The 24,859-nt window shown below is 49.8% G+C and overlaps 1 protein-coding gene across 2 annotated transcripts in view; it reads right to left on the bottom strand.

The window, feature by feature from the left end:
* ETS1 (ETS proto-oncogene 1, transcription factor) overlaps positions 1–24,859 on the bottom strand; it is a 78,202-nt gene that overhangs the window by 16,964 nt on the left and 36,379 nt on the right. For both annotated transcript variants that reach the window (XM_055819263.1, XM_055819262.1), the window contains 4 exons: positions 7,355–7,474; positions 6,471–6,671; positions 2,974–3,051; positions 1,802–2,050 (listed from right to left, as the gene is read on the bottom strand). In XM_055819263.1, the coding sequence (XP_055675238.1) occupies positions 1,802–2,050; positions 2,974–3,051; positions 6,471–6,671; positions 7,355–7,474 (648 nt within the window). The remainder of the gene's footprint in view (positions 1–1,801; positions 2,051–2,973; positions 3,052–6,470; positions 6,672–7,354; positions 7,475–24,859) is intronic.

Here is a 24,859-nt window from a genome sequence, read left to right as displayed (position 1 = left end):
CCTCAACTTGCCACTGCTGAAGCGCCTGACATTGCGACAGACTAACCTTTTCAGACAGCGGAAGGTAAAGACATACGTAAATATAAATGAACTGGACTCTGCTTTACGTTAAGGCTTCTTTTATACCACTCTGGGAGGATTTATGCCACCCAAAGGTCTTTCTCCATGGCTGAAAGTGTTAGTGTAAGCACAGCCATAGCCTGTTGTATTTCTTCAATCGCAATCAGTATGTTGAAGTGTTTTCTAACACCAGGAGCCCTTGATCCCCCCCCTCGCAGAGCTGAAGTTAAGGGCTCACTCTTCCCTGCCCTGGAGCCTTTTTAGGCTTGCCAGGGAGAACAGCCTCCAGGTACGATTGCAAAAGCATGCCTGAATCATTGCATCTCAAGGAGAATTATTATGAAATCACCTATGTTAAAGAAAAGGTCAAGGAAAGGGAAAGACACTGATGAAAGCTAGTCAGAAAAACCCAGAAAGAGGAGCTCACCTAAAATTCTAACACCGCTGCCCTTTTGGCTCACCATATCATCCAATCACCTCTCTCATATTAACACTCAGCCAGCAGCAGAAGCAGAGGTAATAATACAAATAATAACTTTCCTGTCATTAGCTCTCCCAGCTTGGAAAAAGAATGAGAAACTTAAAATGAGCTCCACTGAGCAATGCACATGCGACGCAGACGGGCAAAGGGGCTCTGGCTTTCACAGGGAGCCAGCATATCTTCAGCTCTCGTAGCTGGATGAATGGGTTTAAATGTTCAACATCAAACCTGGCTCACAGCAACACGTTACTATAATGAATTTTAGGCATGGAGACACCTGGATTCTATTCAGGGTGTGATCGCAGGCAGGTCAGATCTCTTCCCCGTGCCTCAGGTTCCCTACCTGGAATCAGGAGATAATGATACCCCCTTTGTAAGTGACTTTGAGCTCTATGGATTAAACTTTTGCTTTGAATACATACTGTAAGCCAGATCCTCAGCCTTGCATTAAGCAATGTAATTACAAAGTAGTCAGGCATCTGGGCCCCATGTGTTCAGAATTTAATAATATTAATTGAAAAGGTATTTTGGCTCAGATCCTCTAAAGTGTTTAGGTGTTTAAATCGCATCATCTCAAACAGGAATCATGTACCTATAACTCTTTGGTTGTAGGTAGGGTTGTAGCACAAGGATTCAGGGGGTCCTTCAGCTCTGTCGCTGACTCAACCCATGACATCTGCATCTCCTAACAAAGCACAGGGCTTGGGTTCATCAGAACAGATTATCAGTTCAGGCAAGCAGCCATCAAACTCAATGGAGACAATGGATAAAGACTTTGGATCATCGTGTATAAAATCCTTCAGAGCCTTGGACAGTAATTCCTGATGAGAACTTGTGAAGAATTTGTGAGGTTTTGCCTGGTCTCCTAGGAAAATGAGATTTATACAGCCACACAGCAGTCCCTAACAACCTTAAAGCCTATTTCAACTTCACTGAAGTTTGACATCAAAGTACAGAGCCAGAAATGCCACATTTTTGCAGATGTTGTAAAAGCAGGCAGCAGAGTAGAGAAAAGAAAGACCTTCTTCATACTTTCCCTGGAGAGAAAAGGGGAGGGCTCAAAGCCATCAGGGAATCCATGGGAGTTCAACCCATAAGGTATATCTGTTGGGAAATGGCTTTGTTACTGGCATCGCACAGCTCCCTGATGGCCTCGAGGCCCCCAAAGCACCATCTCCGACAGAAGGGAAGGCAGCACTCGTGTTGAAAGAGGTAGAATCGCAAGAACCCAAGAAAACCCTGGGAGATGTCCAACTTTACCTCGACTGGTACGTCCCATGCACATGTTATCTGGCGTTACTACTTCTTGCTTGATCGTGAAGTAGTCTGTCTGCAGGGAGTCTGTCTGCACTGGGTCACGCAGAATGACTGAGGGATAGTCGTTCTCGTACTTGAGGGACAGGAGCTCTTCCGAGCTGATGGGATGGAGGGTCTGGTAGGACTCTGTGATGAAGCTGGGCTCGGAGAACTCGGAGGGAGGCACACACTGTGCATGCTCGATGCCATAACCTGTCAGCAAAACGGGAGGGTCAGAAAGCAACACAAACCCAAACAGCTCAAGGAAACCAGGGTGCTGCCTGCTCCCCCTCCAGCCTCCCACAGCACAGCGAGATTTGAGGTCTGCAGTGCAAGAGCAGACTGCCTTTGCATATAAAATACCTGGCACAACTGGGCACTAATTTTGAGTTAACGTTTCTAAAAGCTACAGATAAATGGTGTCTTAAAATTGCAGCAAGTTAGAAAAATAAGACATCCTCAACCATCACCAATGTGCATTACATCAAACTCCTCTCAAGCAAGCTGCTAGTGGGAAAAAGGTGGAAAATCATGGAAGAGTGTAGTCTCAGCAAAGGATATAGGGCAAAGAAGTTTCACTGATGATTTTAATAGATGAGTCGCTTCCACAGTCACCTCTCCTCACTGGCCAGAGCCTGGAATCCCAATTCAGGTGAGCTGGGGTTTTGTGCTGGTTCATGAAATACATCACAGTTTTCAAATGCCCTTAAAGAACATCTTCAAACCAATGGCAATGGGAAATGCAGGAGTCCAGACTGATGACTCATCCCTTTCCTTCCTAGGTTCCTTCCTAGCAACCCAGAATTCAGCCTTCTTCCCCCATTCCCTCTATTTTTTAATAAGTTCTTAAGAATTCCCCGTGTTTTGGAGTGTTGAGGTCACTTTTCAGGTCAGCTGAGCTACAGCTTCAAGCAAGCAGTGCTTGCAAAGTCAGATTATGGCATCTCAAGGCAGTCACCCAAAAGTACAGATGGCTTTTAAATGAACCCAAAAGCCTAGGAAAGATAAAATTACGCACTCTGCACGCTCTGCCACAACAGAGCAACAACTGCATGGTACAGTCTTCATGTGATGCAGACGAATCTCTAATAGGCAGCACTGGAAGCACCAGAATGATACTGATGATTGAGACTTACTAATGAAGTAGTCTGAAGAATAGCGGGATTCTGGATATGTTGTATTCACTCCATTTGCTGGGTACGGTTTTACCTCTTCTGCAAAGAGGAAAGGAAGGAAATGTCACACGTCCATCGGCATATTATGCTTTGCAAGGCTTGCTGTAATACAGAGAGGTCTGAACTTCCTAAAATGCTCCTCTCTGGGTTAAACCAGAATGTTCAAAGGAACAGAAATGAGTTAGGAGCTGAAATCCCACTGAAACAAGTGCTTGATGCACTTGGGTTCCTTTGGGAACTCTGGCTGCAGGCATGCCCAAATTTAAACAAAACAAAACAAAACAAAACAAAAAACCCCAACAAAACAACAACTTTCTCAATCAGAGGCTTCAGGTGGTTCTGAAATACTAGTTGCATAATTTCCTTGCTTGCCTCGATTTTTGTCAGCTTTCATTCTCTTGAGAATTGCTTATCACGCTTACATCTGTGAGCTTGTGAAAAAAACTCCACCATGGGTGGCCAGTTGTTTTCCTGAAAAAGCCCCTATTTTGAGACCAGCAGTAGGTGTGTGCAAGTGAGTGGGCAACACATACCAAAACCAACTCCTACAGCCCCAAAGCAATGCTAATTCCCAGCCTACAAGGCACCTTCCACCTTGCACCTGATGCAGGCAGAAGATCTCATGCTCCAAAAAGCTTTGCTGCTCTGTCTGTCACCCAACTCCTAACAAGACACTCTACGGCGTATATATGGGCAGCATGCAAAATTTTAGCCTTTCTACAGGCTTAATTCACTGAGAAAGAGCGCGTAGCACATCAAAGCATAGATTCTCCGCTTTCTATTGCTTTTTCCGAGCACTTTGGTACTCTTGGGCTTGGCGTTGAATTTTTTGCTTTCCCATGTAAAAGCCACATTGCTCCTACCCTGACCAGTTTTTCCATTAACACCTTAATCATTCCAGCTCGGTATGTGGGCAGCGACACCCGCATGGGAGATTTTGTTTTCTTTGCAGAGGGTAACCAAAATAAAAACCACAGACAACTCTGGGTTATGCTTATTTCTGCTGAGGCTAAAGAGAAGCAAACCGAAGATAACGCACGTTTGCTTGCAAGGAGCTTAATTTTGGTCCTCTCTCCTGGGGATTGCAGGGTGGAAAATATTCTCCAACAAAAGGAGGTTTTGTGCAAACAGAGAGACCTAATGAGAAATGCTCTTTTCCTCTCCCCACGGTGTCTGCCAAGGGGCAGGGTGGGTGACCACAGAGAAAGAGAGCAACCTTCAGCTATGCTTACAGTCAAGTGGAGGGCACTGCTGACTGCTGGTAACTGAAGAGGTTATTTTAGGAAGAAATTTGGAAAAATATGCCTGAAAATACCCAAATCCATGCAGGGAAAAGTCGCCCATCTGCTGCCGTTTTTAAACCCTGAGCTGGCTGTGGTACATGAGTCACTCTCAGAAAGCACTCACAAGGGAGGCATGTTAGCTGAAGGGACAGCAAGGTCACAGCCTGTCCCAGCATGACCCAACGCCGGCGGTCGCACCGCTTAGGTAAAGCTCAACATTTTGGGGTTAACCACCACTCCCAGCATCCACACACCCAAATGATGATGGTGGGTGGTTGGGGACGATGGAAGGGATGGGAGCTGGCAAGTTGGACCCTGGCTCCACGGTTGAGCCTGGGAAAACCTTCACCTCTTCACACTTTGCATCCCCAGCCGCAAAGTGGAAACAACCATGTCCTCTTGCGTGGAGAGGGATGTGGCACAGACAATTTTGCACGTTGTATCTGTAGAGCACCAGCACAACAGAACCCAGATCTTGTCAAGTTTGGAGATGTACTACCAGAATACAAGTTCTATGAGTTACAGGGAAAAGAAATTAGTCTTTGGGGTGAGGCTGGTTATTTCTTGGAAACTCTTCTTAGTTACTCTACAAATACTTCACAGACATTGCCCTTCTGGGAAATGTGTTAAGAACCCACCATAGAAGCTAAGGCTCAGATAGCTTATGCAAGAAGTGACGAAGTCACCAGTAAAACTGAACAAGAGAACAGAGGTTTCTAGGCTCCCAGGGCTACGCCGACAGTGTTGAGACAATGAAATACAGCTTTCTTCTTTCTCATCCCTTTGGAAGCAAAGCTGCAACAGGCACAAAGATTTCCAGCTTCTCTGCAAAAGCTCCTCTCTATCTCAGACCTCTTGCATCCTCACAACTGCAGCATCTGAATACTGTGTGTGTCAATGCTATAAGGAAACATGATCCTGACTTTACCATGAAACTACAGCACCAAGTTCGTCTCCATGCCTTGGGGAATCTGCAGGAAGGAGCTGCAAACCCAGCTCTGATGCCCCAGTCAGCACCTGCAGCGCGTGGACCCCCTCTCCAGTGTGTTACAGCTCAAACAAACGAAGGTTTGCGGGGAGGCAGAGCTGCATTAGAAGCATGGCTTATAGCAAGGAAAAATTGGGATGACTGCAACATTTTGCTTTGTTTGGTTTAGCTGCTTTCTGTTGATACAAGCACTCAATAAAAATCATGCAAAAAGAGAAGAACAGAACAGATATAGAGTCAAAGCGCAGAAAAACAGCCTGTCATACACAGACCCTGGGAAGAGCTGTGTTTACCTTTTGCAAACCACAGGTAGCAGTAAAATTAGTAATCAGCAATTAACATTCATTTGTCAATGGTTTCCTGGAAGGCATAACTTTGCTCCCCCTCCCCTTCCTGCCACCAGTACAAGCCTGCTGACATGCACGCAGGGGTCAGTATAACAGTGCAAGGGATATGCCAGGAAAGCAAATCCCTCCCCACAAAAAGGAGCTACAGAAAGAGGCTAGATTTGCTGCTGCTCCTGCTTGTGGCTCAGTTACAGGTGTTAAGCTCTTCACTTGCTCTTTAGAAACCACCCCAGGTTAAGTGTTGCTTGGGCATCCAGACACTGTGAAAATCAACACCCAAAATCCATGTTTGCGTCCCCAGTCATGAAAATTAACGCCCTCGAATGCTGTCATGCAGGGACTGGCAGAGATGGCTTCTGTGGCTGGGGACACTGCCACTCTTAACAAAACGCCTTTATACCTTTTGGGACATGAAACAAAGCAGAGCAACTTCCAATTGCAACTGGGAAATTACGGTGGATTTCAGCAGTATTGTTGTACCTAGTTCTACCGGAGGAAGTAGTAAAATTCACAACGGGAGCTGAGGAAGAATGCTTTGGAAAATCCCTCTTCCAGGCAGGCAGAGTGTCCCTGCCCACTGTGGATTCCTGCCAAGCAGCCGGCACAAATGCTCTTCCTCTTTCAAGCAGTGCCAGGATTTGCACTGGCCACTACCGCTTGGGATGCCCATTTGAAATCCCACTGGAAAGCTGGGCTTTGAAAGCTGCTTTTATGGGGAATAAAGCCCCAGGTGAACACTTCATTGCACAGCCAGACCGCAAGCCAAGCTTTTCGGAAAGGCCCAAAATCAAGTCACCCAGGACGGTGTGAGCCATTCACCTTGGAGACTCCAGGACTCACCTTTCTGCAAGATCTCCAGATGTTCCCAAAGGATATCTCCCACAAAGTCAGGCGCTAGCTCCAGGAAGCACTCCTTGCCCAGGGCACAGAGGGCAGCTCCATTCATGCAAAACTTCTGGAAATCCACTCCCTTCAGGCTAAATTCATTCACTGCCCACATCACCCAGTCCCGCACGTGCGTCTCCGTCCACTGCTGGGGATCTGCAGCAAGGGGGTGGTAGAAGGGATCCATTAATGAGCAACCACAGGCCATTTCCTCAGGAAAACAGGGCACAAACAGGGCTACAGCTGCACTGCACTGCCTCGTCCCCTACAGCCTGGCTGTCCACTGGCACAGGGGTAAAACGGGGTGGGGGAATGCCATACTACACACTACAGTCTGGGGCAGCCCTCCTGCAGACATATTGCACACAAGGAATGAGCTTTGGATTTATTTGGGACTTTTAAAAATCCCACCAGTTCTCTGACGCCTTCTGCCACCCATTTCTCCATTTTGTTTGGCTTCTCCCTGTCATCAGCCTCTGGTAAAAGGTTTCTGCTGCTTCTCCCTATAGTGGAGATGACTCGCAAATGGGAGTCCTGGAGGTGTCTCCAAAGGAGCAGGTCCCCATAGCTGCAGGAGCGGTCACCCAGCAGAACTGAGCAGGACAGACGGGCACAATCTGTCAGACAGGTACAATCCATCAGACAGGTGTAGTTGGCAAGTGGTACTAAAAGGTTTTGCCTGTATGTCCAGATTTTTTTAGCTGAAGCTGCCAAGAAAACAAGGCAACACTACGTGAAGAGAATCAACACAAGAGATGGCAGATGTGGACAAGTGCAGCCTGGCAGAGGCCACAATTTTTTCGGCTACCACGGCTGCTCAGTGGGAAACTATGTCTTACCTTTGGGGATTCCCAGCCGCTGTTGCTCTTTTGCGAAGCCGCTGAAGGTGGCTTTCAATGCCTGAGACATCATTTCTTTGCTGCTGGGAGTTAATAAAGGCACATCTGCACATTCCATATCTGAAAGAAGCAGGAGAGAAAAATGGTCATAAGGATATGGGACTGGGAAAGATGACAGGAGTCACGCTGGCCATTAAATTGTCAGAAAAATAGAGACATCTTTTTATCATCTGGAATTTTCACACCCAGACCCTCTACCCCCTACACCTACACCCTGTAAGTCCACAAGCAGGCATCTTAAATACAAGAGAAAAGAATCTTATGCTTGGAATTTACTGTGAGGGTGGTGAGACACTGGAATGTGCTGCCCGATCGCTGGGAGTGTTCAAAGCCAGGCTGGATGTGGCTTTGAGCAACCTGGCCTACTGGAAGGTGTCCCTGCCCACGACAGGGCAGGTGGAATGAGATGATCTTTAAGGTCCCTTCCAACCCAAACCATTCTGTGATTCTATGATAATAAGCCTGTACTTAAAGGGCATCAACAGGCCATGTCTGGTGAGCTAGGTTACATGGTGCACGTGGTGTTCCTACAAACCAACCATGAATGCGCTACTAGAAATGAGATGGTGATATCAAAGACCTTTCCAGACATCAGCCTGCTGGGCTTCATCACCCCCATCTGGAGCCTGGGAGACAGCTGAGCAGGTCCAGACACCAATGAAGGTGAAGAGTCCCACATTAGGGTGAACAAGAAAACAGAGAGAAAAGCATCTCCAAATTACCACTCCACCTCTGGGCATCCCGGTCCAAAGAAAAGCAAAAGGAAAAAAAATAATTTAAAAGAATCATGGGCAATCCTGGAAAAAGTAAGCTGACAGCAGGCTGAGGCAGGATGAGGAACCAGCAGAAAACCCATTCAAGGAGGGAAGGAAAACAAAGAGCTGGAAAATCCCACATTAGGACAGAGTTACATCATGCGCAGCCCATAGCACGGAGCGACGCGATTCGGGGTGAGTCACTGAACAATGCTCAGCCACCCCCATGGGAGAGCACAGGACCAAGCCAAGAGCCAGGCCTTGGAGTAAGTCCTGATGAGAAGCAAAGCTCTTCCTTTCTTTTTATTTTTTTTTGCTTTTTCTAATTTATTTGGAAGGAGGCAGACAGTTGTAGCCAAACATTTTCATAAACAAAGGCAACCAGTTAAAAAAAAACCCTCCTCAATCAGAATAAAGGTTTGGCTCTTCTTCATCTATTTTAAGCATTCCTGAAAAACATCTTTCACGGAGAAGGAAAGCCTCATACAACCACCAGCTCAAACAACTGGACTTTATCAGTCTCCTACGTACATCTTCCACCTGAGACGGGTTTAGCACTGTAGCCTATTGGAAATTTTTCAATGAAAACTGTTCTCAGTGGAAAAATGACAACATGCACAAGCTCTTTGATGTTTTCATGAATGTCTGGATGTAGACATCAAAAATCAAAGAATTCTCTGTTTTGTGGAAACCCCAGCCACCTCGGCTCACCATTGCTCTAAGTTAATTTAAGCTCTGATTTAATCAGCCATTATACCTGCAAAATGCTGGCCAGCATTTGTTTCAAGCAGAGTTGAGTGCATCCCTAATGCGAGTCAGGGCTGAAGACAGCGCTGCGGCCGCCGAGCACAGGCAGCCTAGTACAACACCGCCTTCCAGTCTAACCCAGTCTGGGGTTCCTGCTCCACTCAGGTCCCTCCACAGCCATACTTGCAGGCATCCAAGTCCAAACAATGTGATGTTGGAGGGTTTTTTTGCAAGTGGGAATCTGGGGGTGGGGGCAAGTAGCATCCACGTGCAGCTCCATAGCACAGGGTGAGGCTGACACGCTGCAAAGCATCCCCAAATTGTCACCTGGATGCACCAAATGCAATTCCACTGCCAAGCCAAACAAGGGCAATTTTTCTGTCCCCATCTTTGCACCTTCCATTCATCGTCCCCAAGTAAAAGACATGCAAAATCACCCCCTCGATTTGCAGCTCCTTCCAGCGTTAGTCACCAAGGCACTCAAGTAATGATTTGCACGACTCTTTGCTCAGGTAAGACTAGTAAAATTCCCAACACTGAGTCCCTCAGGACCCAACTCCTCCCCTCAACCCCACCACATAAATCAAGGACTGCCTGCCACAGAGAAAGTATCAGGACCTTCGAAAGCAAATAATACATTCAAAGGCTATTTGGCAAATTACACTTCATTATTTACTGGATTTGGCTGGAGAGGGCACGGAAAAATGAGCAGCCACCTTCGCTATCTCTGTTCCCCATCTGCTGTGTTGAGATAACAGTGGGAGAAAGTGGTTCAGTGCCCCTTTCCCTTCATCCTCATGTTACATTTTAATGCTTTGCTTTCTGTGCTCTGTGGTTACAGGGACCACCCAGGAATCCGCTCCCCTCTGCCGACTGGTTAAACGGCAGTTCACTGCTCCCGGGTGCTATGGGAAGATGAGTCACAGTTAGGCTAAAAAAAAACGTTTCTAACCCCAATTTTTACACTGATTCCCTTGTGAAAAACCTGTGACCTCCTCACGCAAGCCACAAAGAGCAGCAGGGCAAGGTGAGGTGTGTGAAAATTTTTTTATCTCTGCGATACAAGTGAGTACCTACCACCGATCCCCCGTTTTCTCCTGCAGGATTCATGGGGCTGGGTTTGCACATACCCAGCGAATCAATTTTTCAGTAGCGGGGGATAAGGTTTCGGTTTAGTAAGGTGAATGCTGAGCTCTGCACAAACAACATGTCAAAACAGGGAAGACTTAAAAGTGATTCCCAGGGAGAGGTCATCGGAGAAGCAAACAGTCTATTTTCAAATTAAAGAGAAAAAAAAAAAAAAAAAAGAAAAAGCAAAGTGCCAAAAGAGAGTTTCTATTTAAACACCAAAATAAACCAAAATGTGCATTTCAAGGTTCTCCTTCAAAATACGTTGTAGCCGGCAGATTTAGGATTGAAACTTCATCTACATTTTTCCTGTTAGATTGTAGGTACTAGTTAAAACTTCTTCAGAAGACAAACCAGCCAAAAAGCCCCAAGCCTGCAAACGCTTGTAGAAGCCTTATTTTAGTCAGCAGTGTCCCACATCGATAGAGAAGCTCACACGTGTAAATGTGTGTGTAAAGCTCTGCATACATGTTTGTGGACATGCCTTAGCTGTGTGATCTGAAAGAGACAGGGGGGACGGGCAGTTTTTAATCTAAATTCTGCCTCTGCAGGTTTTGAGATACTGTATTTACTTAAATATCATTTTCTTTGTTAATCCCTGCATGGCCAGGGAGCACAACGGGCTCTACCCAGCTCTGCCGACTGCAGCTTTGCTGGGTGCAGGGCAGTTACTTCCCAGGTAGGAGAATCAAGCCCTGGTGATGTCCTCCAGCACCCACTGAGAAGTCCTTCACCTCCAGTCTGGGATGCCTCAAGGTCAGAGCCAAGCAGAATTTCGGTAACAAAAGCAACCTGGGCTTAGCTCCCCTGGTTTCAGCTTTCACTGCCATCTGAAACCTGTTTCCAAGATTTTAATCAAATCTTGCACAAATAAAACGTCTCCTTTTGGGTACCTCCCGCTATCCACTAAGTACACACATGCACGCATGCATGCACACACACAGGCTCAGAAGAAATGGATGGGAAGCAGCATTAGCCAGCACCAAACCCAGCTGTTACTCCTAAACTCAGTTTAGAAATTTCAGGGTTTTAATCCGAAAAGCAAGTGCAGCAGCAGGGGCCAGGAGACCACGGCACTGCATCCCAGACTTGGTCTGCTGTATCTTTTTTATGACACCCATTAAAGCCTCATCGACACGGCTGCCACGTGCAGTTTGCTGCCTAGATGCCATGTCCTCCTCTTGCTGCTGCTGCACTGACACGAGGGCTGCATTTGATTTCCCCCCTGGGAGACCAGGCAGGGTGTTATAGTTTGATTTTTAAATACTAACAGGAGTTTCAGTCACTCTGGAAAATTATGTCACCAGCATCTCCAGCATCTGTAGAGCAGAGATAAATAATTTGCCTTGCACGGCGGGAAGGCAGAGTGGGACATCTATTCATCTGGCTGCAGCTTTCCAAAGCAAGGAGGGATCTGGGGGCTCAGTTTGAGACCCCAAGGGCTTCTCAAAACCAGACTCTTATTTTTCCTCCAGCTCCCCAACATCCCTGGGAACAGGACTCCTGAAAGACAAAAGGATGATAACAACCCTGACACTGCCAAGAACCAGTGCTGCATCCCTATATGGGTTTCATGTTAAGGGGGATCTGCCCAAAACCCACCACCCCACTTGTGCTAGGTGTTGCACCAACAGCTGTGGAGCCTGAGAGAAAACCAGCCAGCAAACAGACAAAGAGGCCAAGATCACCAAGTTCATCTCCCAGACAAATTCCCACTCTGCTCCCACCAGGCTCCGCATGTATAAACTATTTCTATGCATCTGATCTTTTTAAAGACTATGATTTACAAACTTTAGGGATTTTGACCTTAAAACACAAGCGACTCTGCTGCACGCCAAAGCATTAACATCTGATTGAATAAGCAAAATAAATGGCAGTAAGGGGAAAAAAAAGATGCTCTGAGCAGGAGGATGGGAGCAAAGCCATTTTTCACCCGAGTTTCCACTTGGGGTCAATGCCTCTTTAAAAGCTCCCCTCGGCCACTCACTTTTTCTCCCGTCAAAAGCCCCAGTGTGTCCTTGTCTGGTCCCCACTATTTTACCCGGGAGCCTGCGTGTAAATGGATGTACAGTGGGTCAGAGTGGAGCCACCTGACCCTGTGGCCTCCTCCTGCCTTGCTCTGATGGATGGACACCAAGGTCAGGAACTCAGTGTGCTGTTGTCTCAGGTAAAACCCTGCTCCCTGCCCAGCCCCCTCATCCTCCCCTTCTCAGGCCCGAGACCAAGCCCACAGCATGCTGATATCATGAGGATTTCAGGCCTTTTGGTGGCTTGAAAGAGGCACGGGGACAAGTTTTGGAGAAGATGCCTGTTGGTTTCAAACCGTATCATTTGCTGAGAGCCGAGAAAAATCATCTCTCTGGGACTGTGCATCCAAGGGCTGCAAGAATTTGTGCCTGTTTCCCTCTGAAGACCTCACTCCTCCAGCCCGGAGCTAGCCGAGATCCTCCTCTGAGCCCCATGAGTGACAGCCACCAGCACTGCCCCGCCACGAGGCACCCACAGTGCAGGATGTCCTCCCACCGCTGGATGTCCGTGACGGAGCAGGAGGCGTTTCTCAGAGGTTCTCCAAGGAGTGACACGGGTTTGCTCTCCTACCTTCTTCCCACGTGCCTGTAGTGAGCCCCACAGCTCCCCATCTCCAGCCCACACCAAGCCCAACGCCGCCCGAGGTCATCCTGCCACCGTGCTGATCCCCCTCTATCCCAGCCTTCACCAGGACCAAAACTAGGGCAGAGTTAGTGATGGGGGAAGCCGGAGCACACATTTCCCAACATCCCCCAGCTGGCAGGGTTCAGCAGCTGAGAAACCTTTCTCAGGATAAGAGGAGGCTGGGGAGAGGGGGGCCGGGAGCTGAGACCCTTCCCACGCTCCCCACCAAAGCAGCCCAGGCACCATGGAGGCACCATCTCTCCATCTCAGGTTTCCATCACCACCTCCACCAGGCACCTCCGCTCCCCCCGGGCAGCTTTGCCTTTCCCAGGTGCCCCCCGCTCTGGAGCAGGGAACGCCGGGCAAATAACCCCGGCTGAGCCCCCTGTTATTTAGGCAGGATTAGGCAAAAATTTGTCTGCACTTTTGAACTGTTTTCACAAGCGTTGCCTCTCACTCCCACGCAGGAAGCAGGAGAAGAGCCGGCCTGTTCCAATTAGGGCTCCTCAGACCGAAAGGGCAGCAAAATTCAGGGGGGGGGGAAAGGGAAAGAGGGACAGAAAGCTGGAAAAAAGGGAACAGAGGGAAATCTGGGAAGCAAGGACAGACTGGGAGAAGGGGTGAGCACAGGGAGAGGCACTGGCTGGGGATGTGGGGATGGGATGGGAGGAGAGAGGCAGAGGACCAGGCAGTATGGAGGGGAGATTTGGTTCCCCTTCCTGCAGCAACTCACCAGAGACCGGCCCTGCTTCCCTCTGCAAGGAATGGCACAAAAGGCACAGACATTTGCTATTTTAATTTGAAATAAATATATTTCTTTTGGGGAAAAAAAAAATAAATAAAAATAAGTGTTTTTTTTCTCCTTCGAGCAGTGAAAAATAAATACTCTGAGATGAAAGCTGGGCTTCAAGAGAAAAACAAGAGAGGAAACCGAAAGCCCACACTGCTTAGCGCTGCAGAAAGCACAACAAAGCCGGCTTTCTTCCGGAATTCAGCAGCTTTCTTATGGAGATGTGGTGTGTCATGGGGGCGAACTCTTCCCCTAAATAAAGGGCCTGAAAACTGTCTTCCCTTAATGCAGATAAAAGCATTTCTTCCAAGTTTGGACTCTCAAGCACTTAGAGCATCACAGGGAGTGAGGAAGGGGAAAGGTTAAGATGAGGGTGAGATGTCAGGATGCTCTGCTTGGCTTCAGGCTTTGAGGTAAGTTGCTTCAACCCTCTGTAAAATAGACACCCTCACCTGGGTGCAAGCTTGCTATAAGAGGGTGCTTGGGGGAGATACACCTATGAAGAAAACCGGACACAAAGCAACCAAAAGGTGAGGGAGGATTTGTTTTGGCTCTAGGTGTCTTCTAGCTGGCAAGGAACCAGGCAGCAGCACCAGCAGGTGAAAGGATGCTTCACCCACCATCCTGATGGTGTCAAAGTCGCAGGCTTTGCCCTCCAAGCTTGCCTGCTTCCCTTGTTCAAGCTCCTTTCCAATCCCTCTCTTTCTCTCCCAGCTTTATAATGTGGGTGTTGGATGGAGATCCTGGGAAAGCGGCATCCCCTGCAGTCCCAGGAGCTCACAGGGGAACAGCAGGCTGGTGGTCAGCTCACTCAGTCCTCCCCGGCTTTTGCGGGGGAGAGGAGGGAAAGAAGCGCTAGAGAAACCCTTGGACTGAAGCTAAGCAAAACCACAGGGCTTGAGTCAACGCTCGCTGCAATTACAGGGAAGTTTCCCCAGCCTCAGCAGCCAGGGACGGGACCTACAGTTCGCCTTTCTGCAGCAACCCAAAGCAGGACTTCCCTCCGTGAAGGGCTTCACTCCGTCCCCATTTCAGCTGTTGGGAGGAGCACAGACGGATGAAAGAAAGCACTGAGGAGATGCTGCCACCTCTCAGGCTGGGAAACACGGCCATGGTTTAACAACGCTTGTCAAAACTATGCAAAGCAGTCAGCAAAAAGATTTTTCCATCAAGATGAAGCAACAGCAGAGGTTAGGCTGTGCCACGAGGTCGGTGCGGTTTAGCTCCAGCACCGCCGTTAACACATGCCCCCCCCTCCCCAAATCAGCTTCGAAACGGCTTCTGTCGCTTTACATTTACAGCTTTGCAACTAAAAATTTGCACGAGCCTTTTCCGAACCCGCCAGCCCGATGGCAGACTCCGGGGTTAACTAAACCTTTGTAAAACCCGTGCAGAGGCTGAACTCACAGGTCAGTGCTCTGGAGACACCCAGACCAGGAGGCTACAGCCAACACAGCGGCAACAAGGAACAACTTCCACGTGCCTAAACCACTCCTGCTCGGGAGTCAAAGCCCTTTTTTGCACCGATCAGGCCCTTTTCACCCTTCACCCTCCTGCTTTCCCAATCGAACCTCACATGAGCCGGAGATAGGATTAGCATCTCACTTTCAGGCTTGTTTGCCTCCCACCCTTCCTTGGGAGGGCTGGGAGGACGCTCCCTGTCTCCCGCAAACCTATGAGACATGCTCACCCTGTGATAATTCGTTCTAATCCCCACTAACCACGCTGCTAAAGAGCTCTAATCCCCATGCACAGGCACACACGTACTAATGGGAGCACGGGGTGGGCTCAGCAAAGCCTGTAATGGACACCCAGCCCCGACTAAAAGGAGGTCAAGTGTAAATAGCAAGTCCAGGTCATGCCCGTGTCAGCTGCCCCGCATCAATGCTCCAGCTCGGGAGATGCTCCTCTGCAAAAAAGAAGCTAAACCCCAGCTCCTCACCCCTGAGCCCCAGCAGCCAAACTCCAATTGCTCAACAGCAATGACAGAAAAAGAAAAAAAAAAGCCCTCCGAAAACCCAGCAATCCCCACCGAACAAACAACTAGATATTCATTTGCTTCTTGGAAGGGTGCCCGAGGTATTTAAACAGCTCACGCCTGGGACCAGAAGCCTCTTGAAATTCCTCGCTCTCTTCAGGCTGAGCTGGAAGACCTGCAAGGCCAGCCGTGCTGGCTTCACCACCCTGGAGGTTTCCACAGCTGCAAGAGCACGGCCTAAGCCCTCCCAAAGCAAACCCACGGCTGGCCTCCATCACTCCACGGAAGAGACAGTGGTCCAGGTCATCCACACTCAGCACTCCCCAATATCTGTAAAAGCATACATTTCTTTCCAACCAGGTTAAAAGCAGGACTTCTGCTGTTCTCACCTCACATCTCTGGCTGATGATGCCATTTCTGGCATCTTCGATGAAGAAGTGATGCAACTGGAGGATTTGTCTCAAGAGAAGGATGCATGCCAGTAACCTGACATATATTTACCCTGGGCTGCAAAAGCACACACGGGATGCTACCAAGGTACCACTGTAATCACACCCAAGCAGTTCAGATCGAGCATTTCTCTAGCCAAGCAAGCCCTCACTCTCTCCTTCAGATATTAATCTCCGGCTACTTCATCGTCCAGGGATACGGACAGACACAATGGGGATTCAGCTCCAACGCCTCCAGCTGCTTGCTCTGGGGAAGGATGGGGCTGCCAAACCATGCGTGACAGTCTCCCAGAAAGGGAGAGCGAAGATTTTGCAAGGCCGGGTTGAGGTTAATTGGCTGTACTTTGTGCGAGGAAGATGCTGTCAGGATTGGAAGTGTGAAAAGGGAAGGCTGAGATCTCTTGGCAGGGCTGTCCCCTCGCAGTAGGAGTAAGGGCCAAGGAACCTTCACTCATGTTGAGCTCTTTCATCACCCCACAAAGAGATCCCAACCCCTCTAAGTCGGCTCAAACACACCTGAAGAACATGCCGTGCCAACACGTTTTGTAAGCAGCTACATATGACCTCACAGCTTGGGATGGTTTCATTGCATATCCATGGCCACATGAAATGACTCCATGCCCAGAACGATCAATTATTTGTGCTGCACATCATCACAGTATGATACACTTCTGATGTAGATGGACTCCACAGATGTCCCTGCTGCTGGGAGCCCGCTGGTCCAAAAGGAGCCTCAGTTATCCTTGCCTCAAAGGAATTAGACATGCATTCGCCCAGCCAAATGCTTCCAGTCTGTCTGTCCCAAGGAACTGCCCAAACTTCACTTGATTTTCAGCCCAAGTCCTGCAAAAACTGATCTCTCTTGTGTCTTGGCCTTAGCCCTTGCCCCAAGGCTGAGTCAATGCCACGTCATGCCAGACACGAGGGTACCACATGGCAAGGCACAATCTGAAGTGCCCTCAAGCTAGGATGATGTTCAATCCCCAAAATATCTCTGTCCACATCAAAGTCGCTCTCCTCCACTCACCAGCTCTCTCATTCATAAACCAAGAATGTTTGTTAAAGCTGGAAGGGCTGGACCTGCTCTGGAGACACGTTGGTGGTGTTCATACAATAAAAGTGCCTATTGGTCATGAGTGGAAGGTGCCCTCAGATACTCCTATGGCATTGCTCAAGCCCAGGACATCTCCACATAATGCAGAGAGCACGAAGCCAGTGATGCAGAAGGGATCGAGCTAATGACAAGGAAGGAAGGCTCAGCAGCTTTGGGTCACCTCCCGAGCATGCATGCTGCCCCAGGGCAGCAGGGTATGGGGGTGAAGCTTGCCACATCTCTCTGCAGCTGCAGATTCCTGCCACCTGTCCCACCCCCACCTCCGCAGCCTTCCTGGCCAACCCTTCCCTTCAGGGCAATGCCAGCCAGACGTACAGCCAAGCGGATTGCTCAATGGCAGGGTGCAAGTTACAGCGTATCGCATCCCCCACGGACTGCAGAGGGATCGCTGCTGCCTTACCCAGAACAGCCCTTCTTAACATCAGGCTTTCGACAGTATCTTTTTTTTTTTCCATACAGCAAGGAGTGTTTCAGTTCTGCCCAGGAAGCGCAGGCAGCACTCAGTGAGCAAGGTGAGTAGGCGTGGAGGAGAAGCCCAAGAGCTTTACCCTGTCCTCACCTGGTGACCAACAGGTCCCCATCTCACCACCTCATCCCCTTCTGCCCAGGGACCTGCCACCACGCACAAGGACTCCAGGTCTGTCCTCCCTTATCAGGCTGAGCTGTCCAGTTGTCTTTGCAGTTACCAAAAAAGAGGAGAGATTAGGGTATTTCGCTTTGAAATCAAACAAATAATTGCACAGGCTTTCTGCAAACAGACCAGGGTTGGGAGGTGAAAGCGCGGCTGGTAAATCTCAGCACTGTTTGCTCTGACTAAATAATATTAGACCAAAGATAATCAATCATTTTAATCAACAAAATTATTTATAACTCTTTAGAGCAAATAGTCAACTCTGCTAACAGCTGCCAAGAGATGGCAGGTAGCATAACGATCCACATACCTCTAATTCCCCTGCGCTAGATACAGATTTACTTCTTTGCATCACTGGATTTACTGCCACTGAAGACTTACACTTGCAAGTATCCTGACCCCTGCTCTCTGAAGGTATGCTTCCCCTCTCTCTGTGGCTCACAAATACACACAATAGCCCCCTGCAGCTGAAATCAAAATGAGAGTAGCTCACAATATTCACTGCACACTCCAAGCACCTTCCCTACACCAGCTGCATCTCTCAAGCACAGCACCATTTAACAGGAGGGGAGAAAGAACCAACTAAGCAGAAGAGGCAAAAGATGCTCAAAGTGAAGGACCTGCTCTCTTCGCTTTGCTGCCTGAGCCAGCTCCATCTCCTTGGTTCACCAGGCAGCTCTCAGGTTTATGACTCCACCAATGCCACCAAATGACACCTCCATGAGCACCATCTACATCCCAGCCCACAAACAAGGGCCACACGCTCTGCACCCATTGCACATTGAACATTTCCACCCACCAGCCCCCAGAGAGGCGTGCTTTGCACAGATGACCGCAGCAACCACAAACCGAGGATGAATTTGCTGGCTGGGCTGAAAGCCATGCAAGCGAAGGTATCGCTGCGGCAAGGTGAACGAGGGTCAACTTCACATCGGCCTTGGGGCCAGGAGGGGGAACAAGGGACAAGGCCATCCCTGGATGCCTGACTGGAGCCCGACACTGTTTCACCTCCCTGTTCCTGGAGAGAGAACCAAGCTGCTCAGCTCCTCCAGCAATAAAGGCCAGAAAGGGCCCTGAGAGAAACCTGGGAATCAAAACTCTCCAGCCCACACCAGAAAGACAGCCACAGAAACACCAGTGCCAAATCCATTTCATGGAACGATTCTCCTGGTATTAATGTATTTTTAAGCAGACAAGGAAACAAACGCAAAGAACAAGATGATTTTCCCAAGCACCCTAGGTAGCTGAAGAGCCCTGAGTTAAAACTTCTCATCCAGGGTGAGCACAAAGCTCCTGGCCTTTGCCTCTTCTGGGCTACACCATGCAATCTCCAGGTTATCACAATCCTCATGCACAAGAAGCAAGAGTCTTCTCAATCGACCCCGAAAAGGTCTTCTTTTCCAGCTCCTACTTCTAGGAAACTTCCCATCAGGGAAGGGACCAGTGCAGAGATTGGGCCAAACAAAGCCCTGGGAAGATGAAGAAGGTGGGAGTGAGCTGGGGAAGGCAGCCAAAGATGAACTGGGCTGCCCCATCAGCTTCAGTCATCCCCATCCCAGAGCCAAGGGCTGTCCAGGACAGGGATTATGTCACCTATTGGCCTCAGCCTGGGGAGATGGGAGAGCAAAAGGCAGGCAGGGATAAATCAAAGTGGCTGGAGGTGCTCAGTGCTGCCCAGCGGTGCTCAGTTCAGCCCAGAGGAAGCCCGAGCTTAGAGAGGGAGAGAGGCTGAGACACTTCCAGCCCTCGCATCCACCCCATGCGCAGCATCCGGAAGCTATTAAGGAATTACAGCCTCCCTGGCCCCGAGCCTTCCCCGGCAGAAGTGCCTGGGAGCAGATGGTGAAAGGGCTGATTGAATTCGGCTGCTCAGGCCAAGAGGCTATTAGGAGGAGACACAAATGGAGGAGGGGGTGGAGGGGGTGTCACTTGGCAACTTGGGAGACTGCAGCCCTGGCCAGGAACTCTGGGAATCCTCCACCGACCATAACAAGCTTGGAGGAGCTTCGACAAGGTTCTGGATGTGTGGCTCGGGGGTGTGAGCCCCCCTGCTGCCCTGGGTGGCTTGGTCCTGTGCTCCTGCTGCTTAGGGGTTGGGGGGAAACCCTAAGTGTATGAGGAGCGGGAGCCACAGGCTGGTTCCTCTCCCCAGGCATCTCCATCTCCAAAAGCAGCAAGGCCGCTGCAGTGGATGCGCACCCTTCCAGGGAGGCAGGATGCCTGTAGAGACCCGTGTCCCAGCGGTCACAGCCCCAGGAGCTGCGTGCTCCCAAGCCTTGATCCCAGTTGAGGAGGCATAAGAGCTGTCAGCTCAGCAGCCCTGCCCACCCGGGGGGGCCAGCCTTCCTCCCTGAAAAATGCAGGTTTACAAAGATCCTGGATTCCCAACTTCATCTAATCCTACCCCATTCCCAGCACCCGTGGGAAGGCACTGGGCATGGGACCAGACCTCCCAAAGTGCCTTCAAAAGGGGATGGGACTCAAGTGACTCTGGATGGGGAGGAGGTGGGGAAAAAAGGAGAGGGCAAGAGAGGCACGTAAGATGGAAAAAAGTCAGCAGGCAAAAAAAAGCATAAATACGATTTGCAAGTCATCCCACAGCGCCAGCCCCACTGAACGTAACGCCAGCGCCGCTGCGGCACAAACTCTGATGGAAGAACTCAAATTGCCTGGGGATGAAGGAAGGGTTTGAAGCCCTCCGTGAGAACTGGGGAAAAAAAAAAGAGGAATGACCCCAAAATCAACATAACCCCAACCTCTGGGCTCTCTGCCCTGGGAAGCCAGCTCCAGCCTGCCATACCCCTGTGCCCCTGGGGGGGACAGACACTGGCTCCAGGGCCCCCACACCATCCCCCATCTCTGAATCCATCCCTCTTTTTCCAAGGCAGAAAGGTCCAATGAGTCCCGCTGAGCTGCATTGGCTGACTGCTCCGACTCCCCAAGGTTGGGAAATCGGGAGCCTCGTCAGGGCTCTGCCGGAGGGGCGGGCACCGAGTCCTCCGTGACCATAAGGGGATCTTTTCGAAGCAATCTTTTCCGAGACAAGTCACGAGATTATTTCTTGCCTGGAATTTGCTCCCGCAGCTCCCATCGGCCCCGGACTGCTGAGTCAAGAGACCGCCAGGGCTGTGCCCTCCAGATGAGTAAATAAATTGCCATGGGGAGTGGTGGGGAGGCTGGGGGGGGACGGCGCCCGGCGGGGCGCAGGATGAAAGGAGGGAGGGGACCTGATGACTCCTCAAGCCTTCAGCCGGGGAGGCAGCCCGGCTTGGCAGCCGGCTTCGCTGCTGCTTTGCAGCGCACTGAATTAGTCACCAGATTAGCGAGCGCAGTTACACACGCTGGCGCACAGCTGTTTAAAGGCACACTATCCTTCCCCTTTGCTTTTCTTCTTTTTCTCTGGGGAAGGGGTGAGTTCCCCTCCCCACCTTCTTTTTTTTTTTTTTGTTTGTTTGTTTTTAGTCCTAACTCTGCCTTTCAATGAGTGCTTGGGACCAGCAGCCAGCAAACTCCCTGGGAAGCCAAGGAAGAGGCAGCAGCCCTCGATCACAGGCTGAAGATGCCAAATGGCTCAGGCTGGTGGCAAGAGGGCTGGTTCACCCTGAGAGCAGCTCAGCGCCGGGGCTGCCTCCTCCTCCCTGCTGAGCTCCCTTCCCTCCTCACCCAGCTGACGTTATGCTGGTCCAACGGGCAGTCAGGTCACTCTATAGGATCCATATGGTCCCGGCACTTGGCTGTTTGAAAGCAGGAACACGCGAGAGTCATCCAGCTCAAAGGCAAAACAGGCGCACGGCCGGGGCCTTTCAAGTTGCAAGCTTTAGAGCCAGCTTCAAATCTGGAGCCGCTTAAAGGGATGGAAACCAGCCCCAGTGACTAACCACCCTGCCGGGCCATGGCTACCGTGACAGCTTCGAAACCCCACTGCTGATGCTGGAAAGCGAAACTTTCCCAGCGCCGCAGCGGCACCGGGCTTCCCAGAAGTGGGGACAGCCCTCTGCCACCAAGCGCACATTTCTTCGCATCCCTTCGAAAGGACAGGTCCAGGAAACGCTATAGGGTCAGGGCACGGCATGGGGAGCCACGATGCTGCTACCAACCTGCCAGGCTCATCTGCTGCCTGGGGCTGATGCTGGGGATTGAGTAAATGAGTTTTTCCCCACTTCCGGCTGCAAACGAGGAGGAATTGCATTTACTGACCTCACAAAGCGGTCTGGAGAGACAGAGCAGTTGAGTAACATGCCTTGAGCATTTTAAAAGAGAAAGCTCTTGGCATTGCATTTTAAAACCGCTTCTAACAATAATGTGTAAAAAAAAAAAGGAGAAGGAAAAAAAATAAGACCCAAATTTCACGTGTTCCACTACATCTTTTTTTAATTTTTTAGTGGAAAAAGCCAGGAGTACTCTGCTTTTGCAAGTTGTTTCTTCTGACAGTTCAGGTTTCAGTAAACAATTTCTCAAAACTAAAAGGTAAGAAAAAAAACCCTTGCTGCTTCCAGAACACTGACCAAAATTCAGTGGTTTTGCACAAACACATACAGACACCTACGAAAAAAAAAACTTTCATGTGGGTCAAAAAGCCACATTTTGATTATTGTGATAGATGGTGCTGACAGGGGAGAAAAAAAAAAGCAACAGAAAACAAACCCCAAAGCACTTCCCAGTGTCCAGCTTCAGTTTCTGGGGTCTACTGGCTGCAACATCAGCAGCAGCTTTCCCTTAGTCAGCAGTTTTATCCAGAGACCTCCAAGGACATCCCAGGAGAGGCAGCATCCCAGTGGAAAACCCTGCCCAGGACTCCAGCCGCCACAAGGATGCGCAACCCTCATCCTGCTGTGCAAGACACTTGGTTCCTGGAGGTACGCAGGGCTGAGCCATGTGCCTCCCTCCCAGTCTCGCTCCCAGCCCAAATCAGACTCAACCAGCACACTTAAACTGGAAATGCCGAGAGGCAGATGGGTCCTGGCCTGCGCGGCGCTGTGGAGGACTCAGAGAGGTGCAGTACAGCTCAACACAGACCACAAGAAAAACTACTGCAAGCAGAGGGAGGCCTGGACCACATGGCTGGGGATGCTCCCACATCACTGCTGCAGGGTAGTGGGGCCACTGCGCCTCAGTTTCCCCTGAACCCAGGTCTCATCAAGCTTTTCTTCAACATCTTTTGGAGTCAGAGGCCCCCAAAGCATGCTGCATTTTAAAAAAAAGCAAAGTCGCACTGGCTGGCTTCTCCTGCGCTCCCCACCAGCCATCTGAAGAATGCCTTGGAATCACGTCAAATATTTGAAATGAGATGGGGGGGAGAGGGGGCATGGGGAGGGGAGTGCAGGGGGAGCTGCTCTGCTTTTGACTCAGTGTCTGGCTTCTTTCATCAAACCCACATTCCTACTCATGCCATCACCCTCCGGGAAAGTGCGACAACGTACATAATCCATGTGGAGCCAATTTAAAATCCCCTCCGTGTAAGAAAAAGCATTTCGTTCATTAACAAGCTCTGAACGCTTAGCTGGGGTTAGGAGCCGGCCTGCAGCTCCACAGCCACCCCAGCAACATGGTCTTCAGCAGGGAAGGGCTTCCTACACACAGGAGAGCAATCCTCCTTGCAAACCCACCCAGGGTGCTGAGGGATGCTGAGCCAGCACAGCTCAGCCCACCGGACACTTTTTGCAGCGTGTTCTAATGATGAATAATGATGAGTTTTCTGCAGCAGCAACCTGAGATGGAGGTCTCTGCCTCTTCTGGCTTTACAGGAAAGGTTTACCAGGAGCAAAAAAAAAGCTGGAAAGCAGGGGATTGGTGGAGCAGTGGATTGCTGCTGTGTCCAACACCACCTGAGAGATGATGGGGACAGGAATTACAGCCCCGGAGCCTGACCAGCTCAGACCCAGACAGAGCCCTGCGACCCAGACGACCCAGACAGAGCCCAATCCACAAGAGGGGCTGCTGCCAGCACACAGCAAACAGCTGAGGGCTCACGGTGACCTCTTGATTTGCAACTCTCATTCCCAAACCAGAGGGACCCACAGAAATGTGGGGATTTTCCTCTCTGGGAAATAAAGCTGCTCTTTCTTCCTTACATTTGTAATACCATTCTGGATATTTGTAATATCCACAGGCTGCATGCCTACAGGAACCAGATGCAGGACTGAATGGTTGCGCTGCACCAGCACAGCATCCCAGCTTCTCCCAAACAACAGGTCCACCTGCACAGTGCATGCAGCAGGTTGCCGGACAAAGCCAGGTACTGACAGCAATTCAAGGCACGCTAAAAAATTGTGCACGGTCAGCAAGACCAGGAGAGGTGACGGGGAAAAATGTATCACCTGCTCAGTCCTGCACGTATAGATATCGCCCCAATGACTTGATGCTGTTCGTGGGACAGAAGAGCAAACCAGGGCTCAGATTTTTGCCAGTTGAGTGGGGAAAAAACACACCAAAGCCCAACACAAAATTAGGTGCAGTTTCATCCCACGGTTCAGAAAAAGGTGAGCAATGGTGGAGAGCTCCGAGTCTGCCCCCCATCCAGGGCTAAATAAACCAAAAGTTACTGAGCCACCCACCACATTGGAGAAAGTAACAGAACAACTTCGAGCACTTTTGAATGCAAGCACCCAGACCTCTGCCTCCACCTAAACACAAGCAGCCTAGCAGCAGCTCAGCCTTTGCATGCAAACATTTGCAGCCTGTTAATGTTAAACGCTTTCAGATCCAGCGGGTGTCTACAATCTAGATACAAAGGCTGTGCCTTTTAACCAAATTACAAACTGAAACCACCCTGGGTTAGTTTTTTCGTTTGGGTTTTTTGTTTGGGTTTTTTTTTTTTTGGTTGGGGGTTTTTTGGCCACCTCTCTGGACCTGACATCAAACTGTATCCCCTCGGAATGCAAGTCCCTTCGGTGTTCAGCTGGTAAAGACACTTGCCAATTTGCACATTTTCATGTTACTACCACCGAAGTCTGCTGCAGTTACAGGCACAAATCCTCAAACCTGGGGAAGCTGGGCCGGACAGAAGAGAGCAGAAGAGAGCACATCTATAGGCTGGATGTGCAGGGCCATACAGCAGGACTGAACCCAGCTTTGCAAGGGTCACCTTCGCATTCGAGACCACTAGAAAGCTGTTATCTCTGGAGCCATCTCGCAATTTTGCAATAGGCAGGACTCAAGTGGCCCCCCTGCAAATTCCACTGCACCTGGGAAAAATGTAGGA

Source organism: Falco peregrinus, chromosome 15 (assembly GCF_023634155.1).
Source record: "Falco peregrinus isolate bFalPer1 chromosome 15, bFalPer1.pri, whole genome shotgun sequence".
Lineage (NCBI taxonomy): Eukaryota > Metazoa > Chordata > Aves > Falconiformes > Falconidae > Falco > Falco peregrinus.
Note: the sequence above shows the minus strand (reverse complement) of the source record. Positions and strands in the feature narration are given on the sequence as shown.